The following is a 21,666-nucleotide window of genomic DNA, read 5'->3' on the forward strand; positions in this document are numbered from 1 at the left end:
GGGAATTGGCAATCTCTCTGCCTACGTGGGAGAGAAGGGAGGGTTGGGGGAAGTGTGGAAAACCTGAACCCAAGCCGCCGTTGCCTGAGGAAAATTTGGTGGGAGGAGAATTAGAGGGAAAGAGAGGAGTGGAGGGTGAGGTGAGCAGGGCATCTGGATCGCTGCTGCCTGGCGGCACAAAGTTCGAGATGTGGCTGAAGCCTGAGGAAGTGCTTCTGAAAAATGCGCTGAAGCTGTGGCTGATGGAAAGGTCCAACGATTACTTCGTGTTGCAACGGCGTCGGGGCTACGTTGAGGAAGGTGGAGGGGGTCTCACAGGTAAGCTGCGGCCATCCCCCACCCACCTCGGGGCTGGGCTTGTGGTTCTTAAAAGGCGGTGAGGAAAACAGTTAACTCGTCGCCACCGACCGCCGGATTCTAAACCCCGGCTGGAGGGGCTGGAGTTCTTCTCCCGCCACCACCTTTCCGTCGCCCTCCCTGAGTTCTGAGAACCCCTCGCCGGAAGAGCAGCTGCTCTTTGGGTAGGAGGGGGATAAAGGGTGGAGGGGTCTTTTCTGAGGCGGAGGAACAATGAGGCAGAGGAGGGCTTCTCTCGGAGGCAAAGTACCTGTCCCGTCGCTTCCCTCGGGGACGGGGGCTGATGACGACTATTAGTCATCGACAGGTAGCATGGAGGCTGGTGACTGGGGTCAGTTCACAGTTGTGGACTTAACTTTTTTCGCAAAATCCCCTATCTATAATCACCATCCTGGGGAGTGCGAGTGCGGGTGCGTGTGTGTGTGGACGGGGAGGATGGTGAGGAGAAAGAGAAGAGCCCCAGCCACCTCCTGAGGGATGGGCTTCAAATGAGAGATTAGCAGGCGGCGGTGGGGGGCGAAGGGGGGACGGGCGCGTGTCAGGGCGAGAGCATTGCTGACCTCTCCCATTTTAGCATCTTTTACTTTGTCACCCCGTTATCCGCCCTTGGGATCTTATTTCAGACTAACCGTCGTAATTCGTTTCCCTCTCGAGTGTTTGACGCTGCCCTTTTTCTTTCAAAGCCATGCTTGTAAGCACGCCTGTGAAACAATTGCAAGTTTAACTCTTGCCGCCTAATCCATCCTGCCTTCAGTGATTTGATTTGTAAATCCAGAACCGTCCCTTGGTCCAGTGTGTAAAGCCTCCAGAGAATTTGGTTTTGAGACCTCCCATCTGGGCGGGGGCATTCAAACTTTTGGACACTGGGGAACGCTGAGATCTTTTTCGTGACAATTTGCAATTTGGTATGGTGGCCTCGAAGTGGTGGGCCAGACTTCATTTAGGCAGCGTGATGTAGCGGGAGGAGGGAAGAGTACGAAAATCTGCGTTTTAGTCCCCTTCCCAGCTCTGTTGAATGGCATTCGACAAGTCTTTAATTTATTCAACCATAAACGCCTGCTGTGTGCCACATGGAATGCTAGTGTACAAAGACAGTTAAGATTCACTTCCCCTCCTTTGAATTAATGGCTCATAATCTGGATAAGGGGAAGACGTTCAGATTAGGGGAAGTAACCAGTAAACCAGGCAAATTATATTTATAACCAGTAACTAGTAAATCAAGCAAATTATAATTAGAACCGAATAACTGAAAGGTTGTGTAAGGATTCATGGAGGAGAGGGCATGGCTTTTCATCCTCTGTGAAATGGTGTCTACCTCACAGATTTGAGAGGGTAAAATGAAAGATAATAGGTGCCAAATCAGTGTGTGTTGTTAAGATGGTGATAAATGTGTGCTGTTCTTTCCTTTTTTTCAAGCCACCCCCAGGGTGGAGAGAAATCTGAGGTTCTACAGGACTTTTTTGTTTTTTAATTTTGCAAGACCTGTTCATCTCATCCAGTTTGGAAAAAGGCCCTCTTGAAAATATGGCAAAAAAATTGCCTCATTAGACTTCACAATATATCATTTTCTGATCTTTAAAAATTACAAGTGTTATTTGCAGAGGAGACTTTCTATTTAACAGATGCGTATATTTTCCAGACAAAATTTGAGAAGCAATGTTCATAAATACCCAGTGACATAATTTGCCCTCTTTAGTCCATCAAGAACAGGTTAGAGTATTTAAAATAGATCTTATAGTCCTGTGTTAGAGCTAGTAATCTGGTTCTACATTTTACTTGGCCAGAATTTTTATGGTGCTCTTGTCCTCATTACCAAAGAATTATATATCACTTTGTACAACTGTGTTCCTGAAAAATAATAGGTAAATCAGATTGAGAATCAAATCAGTATAATGTAGTATGAAATAGTTTTTTTACTTGTTGCGAATTTCTTTTAATCATTCCTTGTTTTCTGTTTTTAGTTTCTCATTTGACATGTTTTCTTAAAACATGGACCACATTGCACCAGTTTCTCTATTCCATCCACTCCCATGTACTCTTCAAACCCATTTCTCTACAATAGGAGGTTGGTCTGCAGAAATACACCAAGATTTCTACCACACATGTATGTTGAGAATAGCCATAGCCCCATATTGTGGTTGATTGTGTATGTCTGCATGGTTGTTTTACCTGTGGTATTTTTAAAATGCTTGAAATTTCCACATGAATGCTGCCACTGTATTACATGTAAATTAAGCAAAATGATCAGAGAGGAGCAGAGGTGTTTTTTAAGGTTTGTTTGGTTCTATTTGGTCCAGAGGGAAAGTGTGTGCTGATTTTCTTAACTGCTCAATTACTGTATTATTACTTAAAATTGTGAAGCCAACAGCTTTGCTATGCTTTACCACAAATCCACATTTGGATTAGCTCTAACAAGAGTTTGACTGGGTGCCAGCATAAGCTTGCCTTTGTCCATTTTGTTCGCTGAAATCCAGTATTATGTGCTACCCCTTTAAAAGATTCTTTTATGCATTTTGTTTAATGAAGAAGAGATAATAACCATCTTAGAAATGTAAATAGTTGTAATTTCTTTAAGATTTTATTTCTTTGCCATGTAATAATTGGCAATAACCACCAGCAATGTAATGACTTGAGCAGTGGACTTGAAGGTAGTTGACACTTTTTTCTTCCTAATAATGGAATTGGGGCAACAGAGAACCATTGGGTGGTTGTAACAGGAGACTAATTTGTAAGTTAGAATTCTGAGGTCCTTTTCTAAATTTCTGAAACACATCTAGTGGATATCTGGTAGTTTACTTATCATTTGCCTAATTATTTTACTTAATTGTCCTGGTTCAGAGCAGAGTAGGATATCTTGTGAAAATTTTTGTTATACATAAATGTTATTTCATAGATAAAGTAATTTCCTTTCATGTAAAGAAGTAATTCACTCTTCTGGGTTTTTGCAGTTACCTTACATTATCCCTTGATCCTCCTGGCTGATAACGGTAATGACTTTTCTGTGGCTCTAAATTTAGCACCTGGCTTTATGTAATTGAAAATAATTTATGCATATTTGGCTTAATTAAGCACAAATCAACAGTTTGTTCTCCTTGATAGATTGGAGCTACTACATGAGTGAAATTATGGAGCTACATTCTAGTGTATGGGATGTAGGAAGACCTGGCAGTAAGGAAGCTTTAATTTAGATAATTTGTTGAAACTATTTTATGCTTGAATATTCCGTATCTGAAAAGTGTAAGCAGGTTCATGTGTGTTAGACTGATAATCTCCCTCAATAGATCATGTTTTGGGATTTTAGAACAAGACTAAAAGGTAAAGTTTGTTAAAATAGAGAAGTTTTAGGCATTCTGTTTTCTTATCTCCTTTTTCATTTTGGCACCATTACTTTGAAATTAAATTATATGTAAAAACTAGAACATATTAACTTTTCTATATTAACAGTTTAAATGAGCTTTCCATTTCAAAATGTTTTATGATATTTATATGAACTTAACAAATCACCATGTAAACAACTCAACATAATTACACATATGATAAACAGTAAGGTAGCCTTTTAAAGAATTTCTTAATGACCATCCCTCAAAAATATAGGGCTTTCTTTCTTTTTTCCCCACTCCCAATTCAAGGAGCCCAACTCTGAAAATGTTCTAATTTTTTTCTTAGCAAAATATGCCTGTACTTCATGTTCACAAAGGAACAAACTGATAAAATTTTTGGCCTCCCAAGTACCTTATTATTGGGACCGAAGTGCCTGGATGGTGGCCATGACATTACATTTTAGGTAAGGAAATATCAAATCCCCACCCACACCCACACTGTAAAATAATAAATATCATTTTGACTTATTAATGAGAAAATCCCATAGGGCAACCCTAAGGAGGACAAATCATAGTCTGTACTTCCCTCCTTTACTCCCTGGAACATTTTGATCCATGTGAAATCAAGTAAAAAATTACAGTTGACTCTTGAACAACATGGAAGTTAGGCATGCCAGACCTCCCACCCTTCCATGTGCAGTCACAAATCCACGCATAAATTTTGACTCCCCCCAAATTTAAGTACTTACACCCTCCCATTGACAGGAAGCTTTACCAATAACATAAACAGTCGATTAGCATATATTTTGTGTATGTGTTATATATGGTATTCTTACACCAAAGTTAGGCTAGAGAAAAGAGAGTGTTAAAGAAATCATAGGAATAAATACATTTATAGTAATGAACTATATGGGGCAAAATCCACATATAAGTGGCCTGCACAGTTCAAACCCACGTTATTCAAGGGTCAAGTGTACTTTAAAGATGGCTAAAGTTAACAATGTAGAAAGCAATAGATGTTGATGAGGATGTGGAGAAAGGGCGGCCCTTTTGTGCTATTGGTGGGAATGCAAACTGGGGGAGCTACTGTGGAAAACAGTATGGAGGTTCCTAAAAAAGTTAAAAAATAGAACTGAGCTATGATCCATCCATTGCACTAATAGCTACAAAAGTAATATTGTATTTTACATATATATGAGTGTGTGTGCATGTTTCTATACACATACATACACACATACAACAACTTCTTTATCCATTCATCAGTTGATGATCATTTAAGCTCTTTTTATAATTTGGCTCTTGTTGATAATGCTACTATTAAAATCAGAGAGCATGTGCCCCTTTGAATCAGTATTTTTGTACCCTGATGCAATATTACTCAGCCATAAAAAAGAATGAAATCTTACCACTGCAGTGATGTGGATGAGCTAGAGAATATTATGATAGGCAAAATAAGTAAAGTATGAGAAAGACAAATACCATAATTTCTTTTTTAAAAAAAGATTTTATTTATTTATTCATGAGAGACAGAGAGAGAGAGAGAGAGAGAGGCAGAGACACAGGCAGATGGAGAAGCAGGCTCCATGCAGGGAGCCCAACGTGGGACTCAATCCTGGGTCTTGAGCCCTGTGCTGAAGGCAGTCCTAAACTGCTGAGCCACCTTGGCTGCCCCCCCATATGATTTCAATTATATGTGAAATTTAGGAAACAAAACAGATGAACATAGGGAAAAAGAAGAGAGGCAAACCAAGACACAGACTCTTAATCATAGAGAACAAACTAAAGATTGCTGGAGAGGAGGTGGGCTGCGGGGTGGACTAAATAGGTGATGGGTATTACGAAGGGCACTTCTGATAAGCACTGAGTGTTGTATGTAATGAATCACTGAATTCTACAACATGGAACTAATATTACACTGTATGTTAACTAACTGAAATTTAAATAAAAACTTGAAACTACAAAAAATAAAAAATAAAATAAAAATAAAGATCTCTTTCTTAAAAATGTATTTAAGAGGGAGGGGCAAGAGGGTGGAAAAGTAGGGGTCCATAACTTACCTGGGCCCACTAACTTACCTAGATAACTTTCAAAACATCCTGAACACCTACAAATTTGACCTGAGATTTAAAGAGAGAACACCTGGAATGCTACAGAGAGAAAAGTTTTCACTTCTAAGGAGTAGGAAGAAAAAAAAAAAAAAACCAATAAAGTGGGGGAGGAGAAGCCCAAGTAGCTAGGCTAAAGTGGAGCGGTGAAAGACTCTGGGGTAGGAAAGCCCAGCCCTGGAGAAGTAGGAACTTTAAAAATCCGCGCCAGTTTTCCCTGACAGAAAAGTGTTTAGCAGGGAAATCAGGCAGAATCGCACGAGGGGCAGTGAAGCCTCGAGGTTTCCTGAATCACTGTAAGAGGAGGGGCGCCCGGCAGAAAGCTCACCGCAAACTGCAGTCTGATATCAGTAAAGGGCTAGAGTGCTGCAGCCCTCTGGGGCATTTGGGAGAAGCCAGTTGGTTAGGCAGGCTGGCTCCAGATGGAGGTGGCTGTGCCCTGTTCCCTTCAGGAGAGGCAGTCCCTGGGAGCGCGGGTCCAGCGGCACAGGGCCCCGGATCCCAGGGCGCCCAAGTGGACAAAGCCAGTCATCCTGCGTTTCCCTGCCCCCCACAGGTGGAGGCAGGGAGGGCACAGGACAGCGAGGACTCTCCTGCCATGGGGCGCCCCCAAGTGGTGCAGATCAGCACACCCCTGCCGGACCCCAGGAGCATCTAGGCCAGTGCCAACTGGGAGACTATAATTAGTTACTCAAAGGGAGCTCCACTCCACACCTGGGAATCTGGCCACCACCATTGTTTTTCCTCTTTGTTTCACCTTGTGCCTGGGAGAGGCAGGGACACTAGTGAACAAAGGCCTCACAGGATAAACAACTCCCACTGAGCCTGGCACCCTCCCACTGAGCCTGGCAGGAGGCGGGCATCTCCCCCAGGTGCACATACCTGAGAATCAGCACAACAGGACCTCCCTCAGAAGACCAGCTGGAAGAAAAAGGGACGAGCAGGTTTACTGAACAAGTAGTATGGGAAAGCTCCAGGACCAAGCTGGAGCTCGTTTTTATATCAGACTAAAAATTTCCAATATTTTTTTCCCACTTTAACTACAATATTTTACCAGCTCTTCATTTTTAAATATTTTCCTTTTTGATTTTCATATTTCTACAATTACATGTCTTAGATATGTTTTTCACTTCTGGATTCCCTTCAACATATTCAGTTTAATTTTGATAGATACATGAGATAAGGGTTTTTGTTTTTTGTTTTTTCTGCCTCGTTTTGTTTTACAATGGTGGAAGTTAGCACCTTCTAAAACAGACCAACAGACACCCAGAGACAAGGGGAACACCCTGTAGGTTCATTCTGTAGGATTATATTCTCTCTTCCTTGCCATTCTGCACCCTCTTATCTTGTTTATGTTTTGGTGGTCAATGTTGGGGCTTTCAATAAGTATTGTTGGCTTATATAAATTTGGGATTGAGCATCTTCTAACATACAGAACAGTACACACTCAGAACCAAGAGAATCAACATCTAGGACCCCTCAGGTAGACTACATTCTCCCTACACTACCACTTCTTCATCACCACCATTCCCCCGCCCTTAATTTTTCTTTTTCCTCTTTTCTTTACTTTTTTTTTCTTTTTCTTTTTTCTTCTTTGTTTTTGGCTTTTTATTTTTACTACTTTGTTTTAAAATTTATTTTTCACTTTAATGGTCCTTTTGTTTTATTTTATTCTGTTCTCTTTTTCTTTTATTTTCTGGTCTCTGACCTTTTCAAAATTATCTAGGGTGTATTTTACTTAGGTCATGGTTGATATTTTTGACTCAGCCCACTCAAACAGCCACTCTGCACTAGACAAAATGACTAGATGGAATAATTCACCATAAAAGAAAGAACCTTAAACTACTTTCTGCCACAGAGTTACAGAATTTGGATTTCAATACGATGTCAGAAAATCAATTCAGAAGTACAATTATAAAGCTACTGGTGGCTCTGGAAAAAAAGCATAAAGGACTCTAGAGACTTTGTTACTGCAGAACTGAGATCTAATCAGGGCGAAATTAAAAATAGATTAAATAAAAAAAAAGATTAAATGAGATGCAATCCAAACTGAATGTCCTAACTGCTAGGGTTAAGGAGGTGGAAGAGAGAGTGAGTGACATAGAAGACAAGTTGATGGTAAGGAAGGAAGCTGAGGAAAAAAGAGATAAACAAGAGCCCATGAAGAAAATCATAGGGAAGTAAATGATAGCTTGAGAAGGAAGAATATACCTATAAATGGGATTCCAGAAGTGGCTGAGGGAGAGAGAGGACCACAAAGTATATTTGAATAAATCATAGCTGAGAACTTCCCTAACCTGGGGAAGGAAACAGGCATTCAGATCCAAGAGATAGGACCCCCCCGCCCGAGATCAGTAAAAACCGTTCAGTATCTCGGCATTTAATAGTGAAACTTGCAAATTTCAATGATAAAGAGAAAATTCTTAAAGTAGTGCGAAACAAGAGATCTTAAATTATGGGGAGAAATTCCAGATTAACAGCAGTCCTCTCCACATAGACCTAGCAGGCCAGAAAGGGCTGGCATGATATATACAGAGTACTTTTTTAAAAAAAAATATTTATTCATGAGAGACACACAGAAAGAGAGGCAGAGACACAGCAGAGGGAGAAGCAGGCTCCATGCAGGGAGCCCGATGTGGGACTCGATCCTGGAACTCCAGGATCACGCCCTGGGCCGAAGGCAGATGCCTAACCATTGAGCCACCCAGGAGTCCCTATACAGAGCACTAAATGAGCAGAACATGCAGCCAAAAATACTTTATCCAGCAAGGCTCTTATTCAGAATAGGAGAGATAAAGAGCTTCCAGGATAGGCAGAAACTGAAAGAATATATGACCAACAAACCACTCTGCAATAAATATTAAGGGAGACCCTGTAAAAGAAAGAGGAAGCCCAAAGAAACAATCTACAAAACAGGGGATCAATAGGTAATACGATGGCACTAAATTCATATCTTTCAATAGTTACTCTGAACGTGAATGGGCTAAATGATCCCTCAAAAGACGCAGGGTATCAGACTGGAAGAAAAGCAAGACCCATCTGTATGCTGTCTACAAGAGACTCATTTTAGACCCTAGAACACCTTCAGCCTGAAAATGAAGAAGTGGAGAACCATTTACCATTCAAATGGTCCTCAAAAGAAAGCTGGGTAGCCATCCTCATATCAGATAAATTAAAGTTTATCCCAAAGACTGTAGTAAGAGATGAAGAGGGATACTATATCATACTTAAAGGGTCTATTGAACAAGAAGACCTAACAGTCATGAATATTTATGCCCCTAAGGTGGCAGCTGCCAAGTATATCAGTCAATTAATAACAAAAGTAAAGACATACTTAGATAATAATACACTAACAGTAGGAGACTTTAGCATGGCATTTTCTGCAAATAACAGACCTTCTAAGCAGAGCATCACCAAAGAAACAAGGGCCTTGAATGATACAGTGGACCAAATAGATTTCACAGATATACACAGAACTGTGCATCCAAACGCAACTGAATACACATTCTTCTCAAGTGGACATGGAACTTTCTCCAGAATAGACTACATACTGGGTCACAAATCAGGTCTGAACCGATACCAAATGATTGGGATTGTCCCCTTCATATTTTCAGACCACAGTGCCTTGAAACTAGAACCCAATCACAAGAAGAAATTTGGAAGAAGCTCAAACACATGGAGGTTAAAGAGCATCTTACTAAAAGATGAATGGGTCAACCAGGAAATTAGAGAATTAAAAAGATTCATGGAAACTAATGAAAATGAATATACAACCCTTCAAAACCTTTGGGATGCAGCAAAAGCGGTCCTAAGAGGGAAATACATTGCAATACAAGCCTCCCTCAAAAAATTGGAAAAAACTCAAATACACAAGTTAACCTCGCACCTAAAGGAAGAGAAAGAGAAAGAACCACAACTAAAACCTACACCAATGTGGAGGGACCTGGAGGGTATTATGCTGGATGAAATAAGTCAATCGGAAAAGGACAAACATTATATGGTCTCATTCATTTGGGCAATATAAAAATTTGTGAAAGGGAATAAAGGGAAAGGAGATAAAAATGAGTGAAAATAACAGTGAGGGTGATAAAACATGAGAGACATGTAATTCTGGGAAATGAACAAGGGGTAGTGGAAGGGGAAGTAGGTGGGGGGTTGGGGTAACTGGGTGATGGGCACTGAGGGGGGCACTTGGTGGGATGAGCACTGAGTGTTACGCTATATGTTGGCAAATTGAACTCCAATAAAAAAAAATTTTTAAAAAACCTACACCAAGCAGAAGAAGAGAGAGAAAAAGATTTGAGCAGAACTCAATGAAATAGAGACCAGAAGAACTATAGAACAGATCAACATAACCAGGAGCTGGTTCTTTGAAAGAATTTAGTAAGATAGAGAAGCCCCTAGACAGCCTTATTAAAAAGAAAAGAGAAAAGACTCAAATGAATAAAATCACAAATGCAAGAGCAAGATTGGGGATCCCTGGGTGGCTCAGCAGTTTAGTGCCTGCCTTTGGCCCAGGGCATGATCCTGGAGTCCTGGGATCAAGTCCCAGGGCTTGATTGGGCTTCCTGCATGGAGCCTGCTTCTTCCTCTGCCTTTGTCTCTGCCTCTCTCTCTCTCTCTCTCTCTCTCTCTCTCTCTCTCTCTCCCCCTCTCTCTCCCTCTCTCATAAATAAATAAAATCTTTTTTTTAAAAAGAGCAAGATCACAACCAATACCAAGGAAATACAAACAATTTTAAAGACATATTATGAGCAGCTAATTGCCAACAAATTAGGCAGTCTAGAAGAAATGGTTGCATTTCTGGAAAACCACAAATTACCAAAACTGAAACAGGAAGAAATAGAAAATCTGAAGCGGCCAATAACCAGTGAGGAAATTGAAGCAGTCATGAAAAACCTCCCAAGACACAAAAGTCTAGGGTCAAATGGCTTCCCAAGGGAATTATATTTAAGGATTTAAAGAAGAAATGGTTTTAAAAAGCATTTGAAGAAAGCAGACAAATACCCCACCAAAAGGAGAAGTATATACCAATATCCCTGATGAACACAGATGCAAACATTCTCAACAAGATACTAGCCAATAGGATCCAACAGTACATTAAGAAGATTATTCACCATGACCAAGTGGGATCTATCCCCAGGATGCAAGGCTGGTTTAACATTCATAAAACATTCAACGTGATAGAGCACATCAACAAGAGGAGAAACAAGAACTCTATGATCCTCTCAATAGATGCAGAGAAAGCATTTGACAAAATACATCATCCATTCCTGATCAAAACTCTTCAGAGTGTAGGGATAGGGGGAAAATTCCTCAATATCTTAAAAGCCATTTATGAAAAGCCCACAGTGAATATCCTTCTCAATAGAGAAAGGGGAAAGACAGTCTCTCCTAAGATCAGGAACACAACAGGGATATCTACTCTCACCACTGCTATTCAACATAGTACTAGAACTCTTTGCCTCAGCAATCAGACAACAAAAAGAAATAAAAGGCATTCAAATTGGCAAAGAAGAAGTCAAACTCTCCCTCTTCACAGATAACATGATGCTGTATATAGAAAACCCAAAAGACTTCACCCCAACATTGCTACAACTGATACAGTAACTCAGCAGTGTGGCAGGATACAAAATCAATGCCCAGAAATCAGTGGCATTTCTATACACTAACAATGAGACTGAAGATAGAGAAATTAAGGAGTCAATCCCATTTACAATTGCACCCAAAAGCATAAGATACTTAGGAATAAACCTAACCAAAGAGGTAAAGGATCTATACCCTAAAAACTATAGAACACTTCTGAAAGAAATTGAGGAAGACACAAAGAGATGGAAAAATATTCCATGCTTATGGATTGGAAGAATTAATATTGTGATAATGTCTATGCTACCCAGGGCAATTTGCTACACATTCAATGCAATCCCTACCAGAATACCATGGACTTTCTCCACAGAGTTAGAACGAATAATCTTAAGATTTGTATGGAATCAGAAAAGACCCTGAATAGCCAGAGGAATATTGAAAAAGAAAACCAATGCCAGGGCATCACAATACCAGATTTCAAGCCGTATTACAAAACTGTGATCATCAGGCAGCCCGGGTGGCTCAGCGGTTTAGCACCGCCTTCAGTCCAGGGCATTATCCTGGAGACCCAGGATTGAGTCCCACGTCAGGCTCCCTGCATGGAGCCTGCTTCTCCCTCTGTCTGTGTCTCTGCCTCTCTCTCTTAATTAAATTATATTTATATAATTAAAAAATATATATAATAAAAATTTAAAATATATATATAATATATATAAAATTAAAAAAATAAAACCAGTAGAAATGTACTTTTAAAAAAACCTGTTATCATCAAGATAGTATGGCACAAAAACAGACACCTAGATCAATGGAACAGAATACAGAACCCAGAAATGGGCCCTCAACTCTATGGTCAACTAATATTCGACAAAGCAGGAAAGACTATCCACTGGAAAAAAGTTTCCTCAATAAATGGTGTTGAGAAAATTGGACAGCCACGTGCAGAAAAATGCAACTAGACCATTCTCTTACACCATACACAAAGATAAACTCAAAATGGTGGGAAGATCTAAATGTGAGACAAGAATCCATCAAAATCCTAGAGGAGAACACAGGCAACACCCATTTTGAACTTGGCCACTGTAACTTCTTGCAAGATACATGTATGAAGGCAAAGGAAACAAAAGCAAAAATGAACTATTGGGGCTTAATCAGGATAAAAAGCTTCTGCACAGCAAAAGAAACAGTGAACAAAACTAAAATACAACCTATAGAATGGGAGAAGATATTTCCAAATGACATATCAGATGAAGGGCTAGTATTTAAGATCTATAAAGAACTTGTTAAACTTAGCACCCAAGAAACAAGAAATCCAGTCATGAAATGGGCAGAAGAAATGTACAGAAATTTCAGTAAAGAAGACATAACACATGGCTAACAAGCACATGAGAAAATGCTCTGCATCACTTGCCATCAGGGAACTACAAATCAAAACCACAATGAGATACCACCTTACAGCAGTGAGAATGGCAAAAATTAACAAGACAGGAAACAACAAATGTTGGAGAGGATGTGGAGAAGGGGGAACCATCTGGCACTGTTGGTGGGAATGCAGACTGGTGCAGCCACTCTGAAAAATTGTGTAGAGGTTCCTCAAAGAGATAAAAATAGAGCTACCCTGTGACTCTGCAATTGCACTGCTGGGTTTTACCCCAAAGATACAGATGCAGTGAAATGCCGGGACTCCTGCACCCCAATGTTCATAGCAACAATATCCACAGTAGCCAATCTGTGGAATGATGTTCTTTGACAGATGAATGGATAAAGAAGATGTGATATATATATATCACATTATATATATATATATATATATATATATATATATATATATATATATATAATGGAATATTACTCAGCCATCAGAAAGGACAAATACCCACCATTTGCCTTGATGTGGATGAAACTGGAGGGTATTATGCTGAGTGAAGTAAGTCAGTTGGAGAAGGACAATCATCACATGGTTTTACTCATATGGGGAGTATAAGAAATTGTGAAGGAGATTATAAGGGAAAGGAGGGGAACTGAGTGGGAAAAATTAGAGAAGGAGACAAACCATGAGAGACTCCTAACTCTGAGAGGTGGGCAGGGGCTTTGTGGTAAATGGGTGATGGGCACTGAGAAGGGAAGTTGATGGGATATATGTTGGAAAATCGAAGTTCAAGAAAACAAATGAAAAAATAAAAATGTATTTAATTCCAGTATAATTACACAGTGTTATATTAGTTTTAGGTATATAGTATAGTGATTCAACAATTCTGTAGATTAGTCATTTCTCATCACAATAAGTGTACTCTTAATCCCCTTTATTTGTTTCAGACATCCACCAACCTACCTCCCCTCTGGGATTCACTAATTCTGTATATTTAAAGAGTTCGTTTTTTGTTTGTTTATCTCTGTGTTGATTTATTCATTTGTTTCTTACATTCCACATGAGTGAAATTATATGGTATTTGTCTTTATCTGACTGAGTTATTTCACTTAACGTCTTACCCTCTAAGTCTGTCTGTGTTGTTTTGAGTGATAAAGGACAGCTTCATTGGTGGTTTTAAGACGTGAAAGATGATCACTGTCACCACTTTTTCTTGGTAGTAGTGGAAGGATTATTGACTGCTTACCTATAAGACTCAGGAGGTTTTTTAGATACCTGTTGCTAACACTGCTCTCTTCCTTTCCCCTCCCTTGCTTGTTGCTAGGGTGTTTCTTTCCTTAGACCTAGACAAGAAAGCACTACTCAGCTTTACCTTAGGATCATGAATCTTCAATCCTCAAGAGTTAAGTTAAAGTAATAGTAATGATATGTATTGTATACAAAGAGAGTTTTTTTTTGGCTAAGATATTGGAAATTTATAATGTAAGTAGGAAACTAATATTTGCTATTGAGTTGATTTCATTTTCATGAAAAAAAAAGTCTAAAAAGTGATGACATTGACCAACTTTTATTTTTCAGAACCTCCTGCAAGGCTGACCTTTCTCATTCAAAGAAATCTTTAAAAGTAACTTTTTACTTGATTTTGTATGGATCAAAATGTTTTAGGGAGGGAACAGAGCACAGTATAATTTGCCCTCCCCAGGGGTTCCTCTATGGAATTCTTTTTTTAATAAGTCAACTGCAAGCGAACATCCACAAATATATAAGTACACCATTGAATTCATTGATTCCACTCATTAACCGTACTACCTTTGTCTTCTGTGATTCTTTAATATTTTTATGTTTCTATTCAGCTGTAATTGTTTTATAAAGGTTTTGTTTCCTCGTCTGTAAAATGGGAACAAAACCTATCTTCCTTGCCTCATGGCATTGTTCTGAGATTCAAATGAGTTTTGAGCAACTTTATAAACATCTGATACTCATTTATCTATTAACAGAGTACCATTTTCTATTTTTTTCAGAGTACCATTTTCTATAGAGCCAAAGGAACATGAATATTCATACCATTTTCCCTAGTAATTGCATTTCCCATGTTATATATAGAAAGTTATTTGAAATAGTAATATTGAATATGTCCAATCTGCAGTGATTCCCCTACAAAAGTAAAACTGATAGTTATTCAATGACTTTGGTATGATAGTGATTATGCATTTAAGATTTATAACCGGGGGATCCCTGGGTGGCTCAGCGGTTTAGCGCCTGCCTTTGGCCCAGGGCGCCATCCTGTAGTCCCCAGGATCGAGTCCCGCGTTGGGCTCCGGCATGGAGCCTGCCTCTCCCTCTGCCTGTGACTCTGCCTCTCTCTCTCTCTCTCTCTATCATAAGTAAATAAAATCTTAAAAAAAAGATTTATAACCAAAATGATATATAAGTATTAGAATATAATATCACAGCAGTATTTCATTTTGATCTGAGTGCCCAAAACCTGGAAGTTCTCCAAATGCACTTCTACAGATAAAAGCATCACTTGTCTTACTGAATGGTATTGAAGAATATATATAACTTGAGTCACATTATTTATATTTTTCAAAACATGATACTTGATGTAGAAATGATTCAGCTGATGAAAACTCTTGCTTCTCCTGGATAGTTGCAGTTGTGGAAGGACTATGGATGTAAGGTAAGGAAAAAATTAATAAAAGAAATGACACCATAATGGTTACCTTACCCTGTTGGAGTACAGCTATGACTTGGATTTTATATTACCTTTACGTTAGAAAATCTGCACAGTCTTCCACCTTTTGCTCCTGTTATATAAGTACAAAGATAAGAGTAAATCCTGTATGTGGTTGAAGAGGATAACATTCATTTAACACATACTTAACCAAGTGCTTTTTAAAAACCACTCTTTTAGGTACTGGAGATAATAGCAAGTGAGCAAAACAAAATCCTTATTCTCATGGGGCTAACATTTTAGTTGAGAGAGGCAAATAAATACGTAATACATGGCTATATGAAGGAAAATAAAGTAAGATGTAATTATAGAGAGGGGAAGAGGTTGGTGTTTTAGATAAATTTGGTCTGGGAAGGCTACTTTAAGGTTACCTATGAGCAGAGACCAGACGGACTAGAGGATATGAAGCTAAGCAGGTATTTGGAGGCAGAGTGAATATTTATAATTCTTTCTAGGAATTTTGTTATGAAGAGAAACAGAGAAATGGGGTGGTAATTAGTTACTGTCCTGGGTGTTGGGTATACAGTAGTGAATAAAACAGGAATAGATCCTACCCCCCCCCAGAGTTCATAATCTAGTGGGACAGACAGATAATAAACAAGTAAGCAAGCAATTATATAATTACTGGGGTAGTCAGTAATAATAATATCAGCCTGATTTGAGTAACTTACAGTCATGAATGAGGAGTATTTGAAGCCCCCAAAACAATTTTCCAAGGCCAGCTCTGGTGTAAAGTATGCTTATCAGATGTCCTGTTAAATGATACAAAGATTCTTAAAAGCAGTGATTAATAACAAGAGGTGGTATTCTGGTGGCAGAATTCCAGCGTGACATCTGAGAAGCATCTTGTCAAAAAGCAGTTTTATTTTCTTTAATTAAATCAGCCAAATATGAGAACTAATAATATCTGGGATGTGATTTGGTAGAGATAAATGAGGAGGACATTCTAAGCAGGACAAATAATGTGATAGAGCAAAAGCAAAAGATGGCAGTCATTGGGGACACAGCAAGTGTTACAGATTCATTTATTTGTGGTTAGAAAATATGAGACTCAAGGTATAATACCCTTAGCAACTAGAAAAGGTTGTTAAAAAGGAATGCCCTAATCTGTAGAATAGAAAAACCTGAGATAGAGAATTAAAGAGACTTGAGAGTTAAACCTTTGTTGTTTTCTGTCTCCACTGTTATTTTTTTTAATTTTTTATTTATTTATGATAGTCACAGAGAGAGAGAGAGAGAGAGAGAGAGAGAGGCAGAGACACAGGCAGAGGGAGAAGCAGGCTCCATGCACCGGGAGCCCGATGTGGGATTCGATCCCGGGTCTCCAGGATCGCGCCCTGGGCCAAAGGCAGGCGCCAAACCGCTGCGCCACCCAGGGATCCCTCCACTGTTCTTTTAACTACAGTCTAGATGGTCTTGGTTTTTTTTTCCTGCCTTAATCCAATATAAAGAAGTGAAGTTTTATTTTATTTTATTTTTTAAAAAAATATTTTATTTATTCATGAGAGACAGAGAGAGAGAGAGAGAGAGAGAGGCAGAGACACAGGCAGAGGGAGAAGCAGGCTTCATGCAGGGAGCCGGAAATGGGACTTGATCTTGATCCCAGGTCTCCAGGATCACGCCCTGGGCTGAAGGCGGCTCTAAACCACTGAGCCACCCGGGCTTCCCTATTTTATTTTTTTTAACATTTTATTTATTTATTCATGAGAGACACACAGAGAGAGAGAGGCAGAGGCAGAGGGAGAAGCAGGGTCCATGTAGGGAGGCCGATGTGGACTCACTGGGACTCCAGGATCACGCCCTAGGCGGAAGGCAGGCGCTAAACCACTGAGTCCCTCGGGCATCCCAGAAGTGAAGTTTTAAAACAAGAGATGATCACATTTGTTGATTTTTAAAATTTTTTTAAAAATATTTTATTTATTCATGAGAGACACAGAGAGAAAGAGGCAGAGACATAAGCAGAGGGAAAAGCAGGCTCCATGCAGGAAGCCCGATGTGGGACTCGATCCCTGGTCTCCAGGATCATGCCCTGGGCTGAAGGCGGTGATAAACCGTTGAGCCACCCAGGCTACCCTGAACTTCAGTTTTTAAATCGTGTGTTCTGTCATATAGCTGACAGTGTCTGCTCTCTTCCCAATTTACTGTAGCTCTAGAAATTCCCATGTGTAAGAATGTTTGATGACCTTGGATGTTCAGGCTATCAGATAATAAACCTCTGTGTATACATAGAAAAGCAACCCAAAGTTATCTACTTGTTTTCTTGTACTTTTACAACCCAGATGTTGGCATATTAATTCCTGATTGACTTGCAAGGACTCAATGATGATTATAGCTTAAAGAGCTTCAAGAGTTCCCCAAGTGACTGGAAATGTATTCTAGTGCTAGCTTCCAGATTATTTGTTGTAGTTTTATACTAACTGACTGATTTAATGTACTTACGAAAACTGAGCTATTTCCTTTGTACGTAGTATAAGACACTTATAATCTTGTGGACATTTCTACTGCTGCTGTTGCTGCTACCAAAAAAAAAAAAATGACCTTTCTTACCAGTGACTTTGACTGCTTTGTCCCCAGTCTCACAACTTTCTATCAAGGGACTAATGATTATTATGTTACTCAGGAATGATTACCTGTGGTCTCCCCTTTCTTTTCTGCCTCCTCACACATCCACATTCCCACCATGATTTTTCAGCTGAGCAAGACTTTTTTCTTTTTTTTTTTTCATTTTGTTCTTTCTCCTGTTCTAATACTACTTTTTCTAGTATATGTAAATAAGGAAGTAAAATTTGAGCTAGTTTTATTTAAAATGTAATAAAGGTAAAATAAATGATTTTCCCTACAGATTTGAAAATAATTGTTTGAAAATTTTAGAATTTAAATTCTTGGAAGGCAAATCTAGCAGTTAGAACTGTTTCATAAATGTTTTTATTTAAAGTTATAATTCCTTTATTTTGACAATTTTGTCTAGATGTCATATGATATTTATATACACAGACATTCATACACATGATTTTTTGTTTTTCAACCTGAAGAGAGTTACCTCTTTTGGTTCTTTTACTTCTACTCTTTTATCTTTCTTCTGAATAGTTTCACTTCCTGGTCTTCAAACTGAGAACATTATCCTTGTTTCCATTTCCTGAATAATTTCAACCACATTGCATTGAAGAGGCTATCTGCATTGTTTAGCTCCTACTTTTCTTTCTTTATCCTTGAACTCTTAGCCAAATCTAATTTCTCACAGTCTTTTTTTTTTCATGCTAAAAGTGATAGAATTATTTTTTTCTTTATCTCCAGATCCTTCAGGAATTTTGTCATTATTAGTTGAAATATTATCACTTCATCTGTCTCTCCTCATTCCCATTCTCTTCCCCAACGCCTCCTCTTTCATAATATTTGTCTAGATTTTCTTATTTCTATTTCTTAAATTCTTCCATTCTTACCAGAACTTTTTTCATATCAGATGACTTTTTTCTCTGTAATCTGTACCTGTTGCCATTTCCAAAATCTTTCTTGATACTTTATCCCAACTATGGAAACCCTCTGTCAGATTGTTAATTAATGTTAATGTGCATTTGTGACCCCTATTTTTACTTTTTATTGATTCTTACATTGACTCTCTTACCCTCTCAGCCAAACAAAATTTCTCTTTATATCTTTATTCTACCCCCTTACTTTCTAATTTACCTCCCTTGATGCTCATAACTACCTACCACAAATTTGCTAATCTACCTATATTCTCTTTCAAAGCTTGCTTGTAATCTTAACTCCTTTTAAGTAGGGAAAGAAGCCTATTTTGTAATCGATTTAAATATTTTCTCAGAAATCTGTATGCTAAAGAGAAATGCCTCATAAAACAACACCAACACTCAACCTATCAAAGCTTCCAGAAAAGGAAGGTAGTTTTATATATTTCAGTCATCCCATTGAAATTTTGCTCCTGTTGTACCCAGCAATATGTTGAAAGTTAGGGGTGATACAAACCCAGGAGTAGAGAACATGAATTGTTCTCAGAGAACCAATAATTTAGGTAAGGAGACTAGATTCATATACATGAAGCATTTAGAAAGTAGCTATAACTAGCCTAAAAAAATAAAAAAATAATAAAATGGATAACTAGCCTAATAATCAAAATGCTAGGTTGTATTGCATAGACTGTAAGTGTTTCAAGTAATCAGGGAAAAGAGAAGGCACTATTGCTTGACGTTGCCGGTAAAGGTTCTATATGGGAAGTGGGTCTTAAAGAAAATGTAGAATTTAGATTAGCTGGACTGAGCTGGGAGCCTTGCATTAGCATATACAGGTAAAAAAAAGGAATTGCTTAGCAAAGACTCTAACAGAGAATAATTGTGGGGTTTTTTTTAAAGATTTTATTCATTTATTCATGAGAGACACACAGAGAGAGAGGCAGAGACATAGGCAAAGAGAGAAGCAGACTCCCTGTGGGGAGTCTGATGGTGGACCTCTATCCCAAGGCCCTGGGATCATGACCTGAGCCAAAGGCAGGTGCTCAACCACTGAGCCACCCAGGTGCCCCCGAGAAAGTAATTGATTGTAAAGCAGCAAACTTTGTTCTAGGAAGGAGTAGGAAATATAATCAGATAATTACATTGGAACTAATTGATCGAAAGCCTTGAATTCTAAATTGAGGCATTAAGAATTGTTAAAAAGAAAATCCCCTTCCTATACATTTTTGTTAATCAGGGTTTTATCTTATTTAAATATCCAAGATTTTCTTATATAATAATAGCATTCGTTAACATTGAGTGTTACACTACGTGCTAAGCATTGTTCTAATATTTGTGTGTAAGCATAGCTCATTTTGTCTTTACAACAACCCTTTGTGGTAGGTTCTATTTTAACCTTATTGTACAAATGAGGATGAAAAAAAAAAAGGTAAATACAACTGGTTCAGTTTGGCACAAGTGACAGAATCAGTATTCAAACTCAGGAAATCTCTGGTACCAGAATCTACATTCTTAGTGCTATATGTACAACCTTAGTAAAGGATATATATAAGTGCTGTAAATATATAGTGAGATTCAGACGATTGAACCTGACTTATTTTTTTTATTGAAAGATAATATTCTCAAGCACTACTCACAATGGATCACAGTAATCCTTTCATCCTGAATAGATTTTTTGCTTAAGAAAATCTTTATAAGGAAACTTTGGGCTGGAAATTTTAAAAAAGATTAATCCATTGTTTTTTTTTTTTTTCAGATGAAATGATACTGGTTTTATGTTTTGTAAAATCTTTATTTCACCGGTCTCTTTATTACAATAGGGCTTCTGGTTGGGACTCTTGATTCAGTCTTAGACTCTACTGCTAAAGTTGCTCCATTTCGCATCCTACACCAGACACCAGATTCTCAAGTTTACCTGTCAATTGCATGTGGTGAGTATGATTTTTAATCATAAAAATAAAAAATAATAATCAAAAATAAAAAATAAAACGTATAATCAAACAAATAAAGATACTAAGAAATTGAATTTTTTTAAAGATTTTATTTATTTATTCATGACATACACAGAGAGAGAGAGAGAGGCAGAAACACAGGCAGAGGGAGAAGCTGGCTCCATGCAGGGAGCCTGACATGGGACTCAATCCCAGGTCTCCAGGATCACACCCTGGGCTGAAGGTGGCGCTAAACCACTGGGCCACGGGGGCTGCCCAAGAAATTGAATATTTACATTTATTCTCCTCAGTTTTGATTTAGAAAAGAGTTAAACATGTAACTCTACATTGAGAGACAAGATAATCTAATTGTTTAGATAAGAAGGATTACAGATTATTACAGTTTTTAAAAAAAAATCCATTAGTGTGAGGGATGTAAAGCATGTGTTCCAGCAAATTTTGAGCAAATTTTGGTCAGCACTACTGCTATATGATTCCTTTCTTCAGCTTACCCAACTGCTGAGAAGATGAGAACCTCCTCATGAGATACTTCATTTCATCTGTAATAACTCAGGAGAATTAAGCCCAAAACTAAAGATTGTCCCCCAAGAAAGTAGAAGCCTAAAAATTTGAAACATTTTTAGTTACACACCTACTTTCTCACAAAAGGCATTATATCCTAAGAAGAGATGTTTTACTGGTAATGCTATGTATTCATTCATGCTGAGATAGTTGAGATGCTTTCACATAAATATACCTTGTACATAGAAAATGAATTAGGATATCCTTTCTAATAAAACAAC

The 21,666-nt window shown here is 38.5% G+C and overlaps 1 protein-coding gene across 2 annotated transcripts in view; it reads left to right on the plus strand.

The window, feature by feature from the left end:
* Positions 1 to 21,666, plus strand: part of TBC1D8B (TBC1 domain family member 8B) — a 68,688-nt gene continuing 47,022 nt past the window's right edge. Inside the window, exons 1-2 of one of the 2 annotated variants that reach the window (XM_038587995.1) lie at positions 1 to 318; positions 20,753 to 20,863. In XM_038587995.1, coding sequence (XP_038443923.1) covers positions 189 to 318; positions 20,753 to 20,863 — 241 coding nt within the window. In that variant the 5' untranslated portion in view covers positions 1 to 188. The remainder of the gene's footprint in view (positions 319 to 20,752; positions 20,864 to 21,666) is intronic. The other variant, XM_038587994.1, reaches the window with a different exon arrangement.

This window comes from Canis lupus, chromosome X (assembly GCF_011100685.1).
Source record: "Canis lupus familiaris isolate Mischka breed German Shepherd chromosome X, alternate assembly UU_Cfam_GSD_1.0, whole genome shotgun sequence".
Classification (NCBI taxonomy): Eukaryota; Metazoa; Chordata; class Mammalia; order Carnivora; family Canidae; genus Canis; species Canis lupus.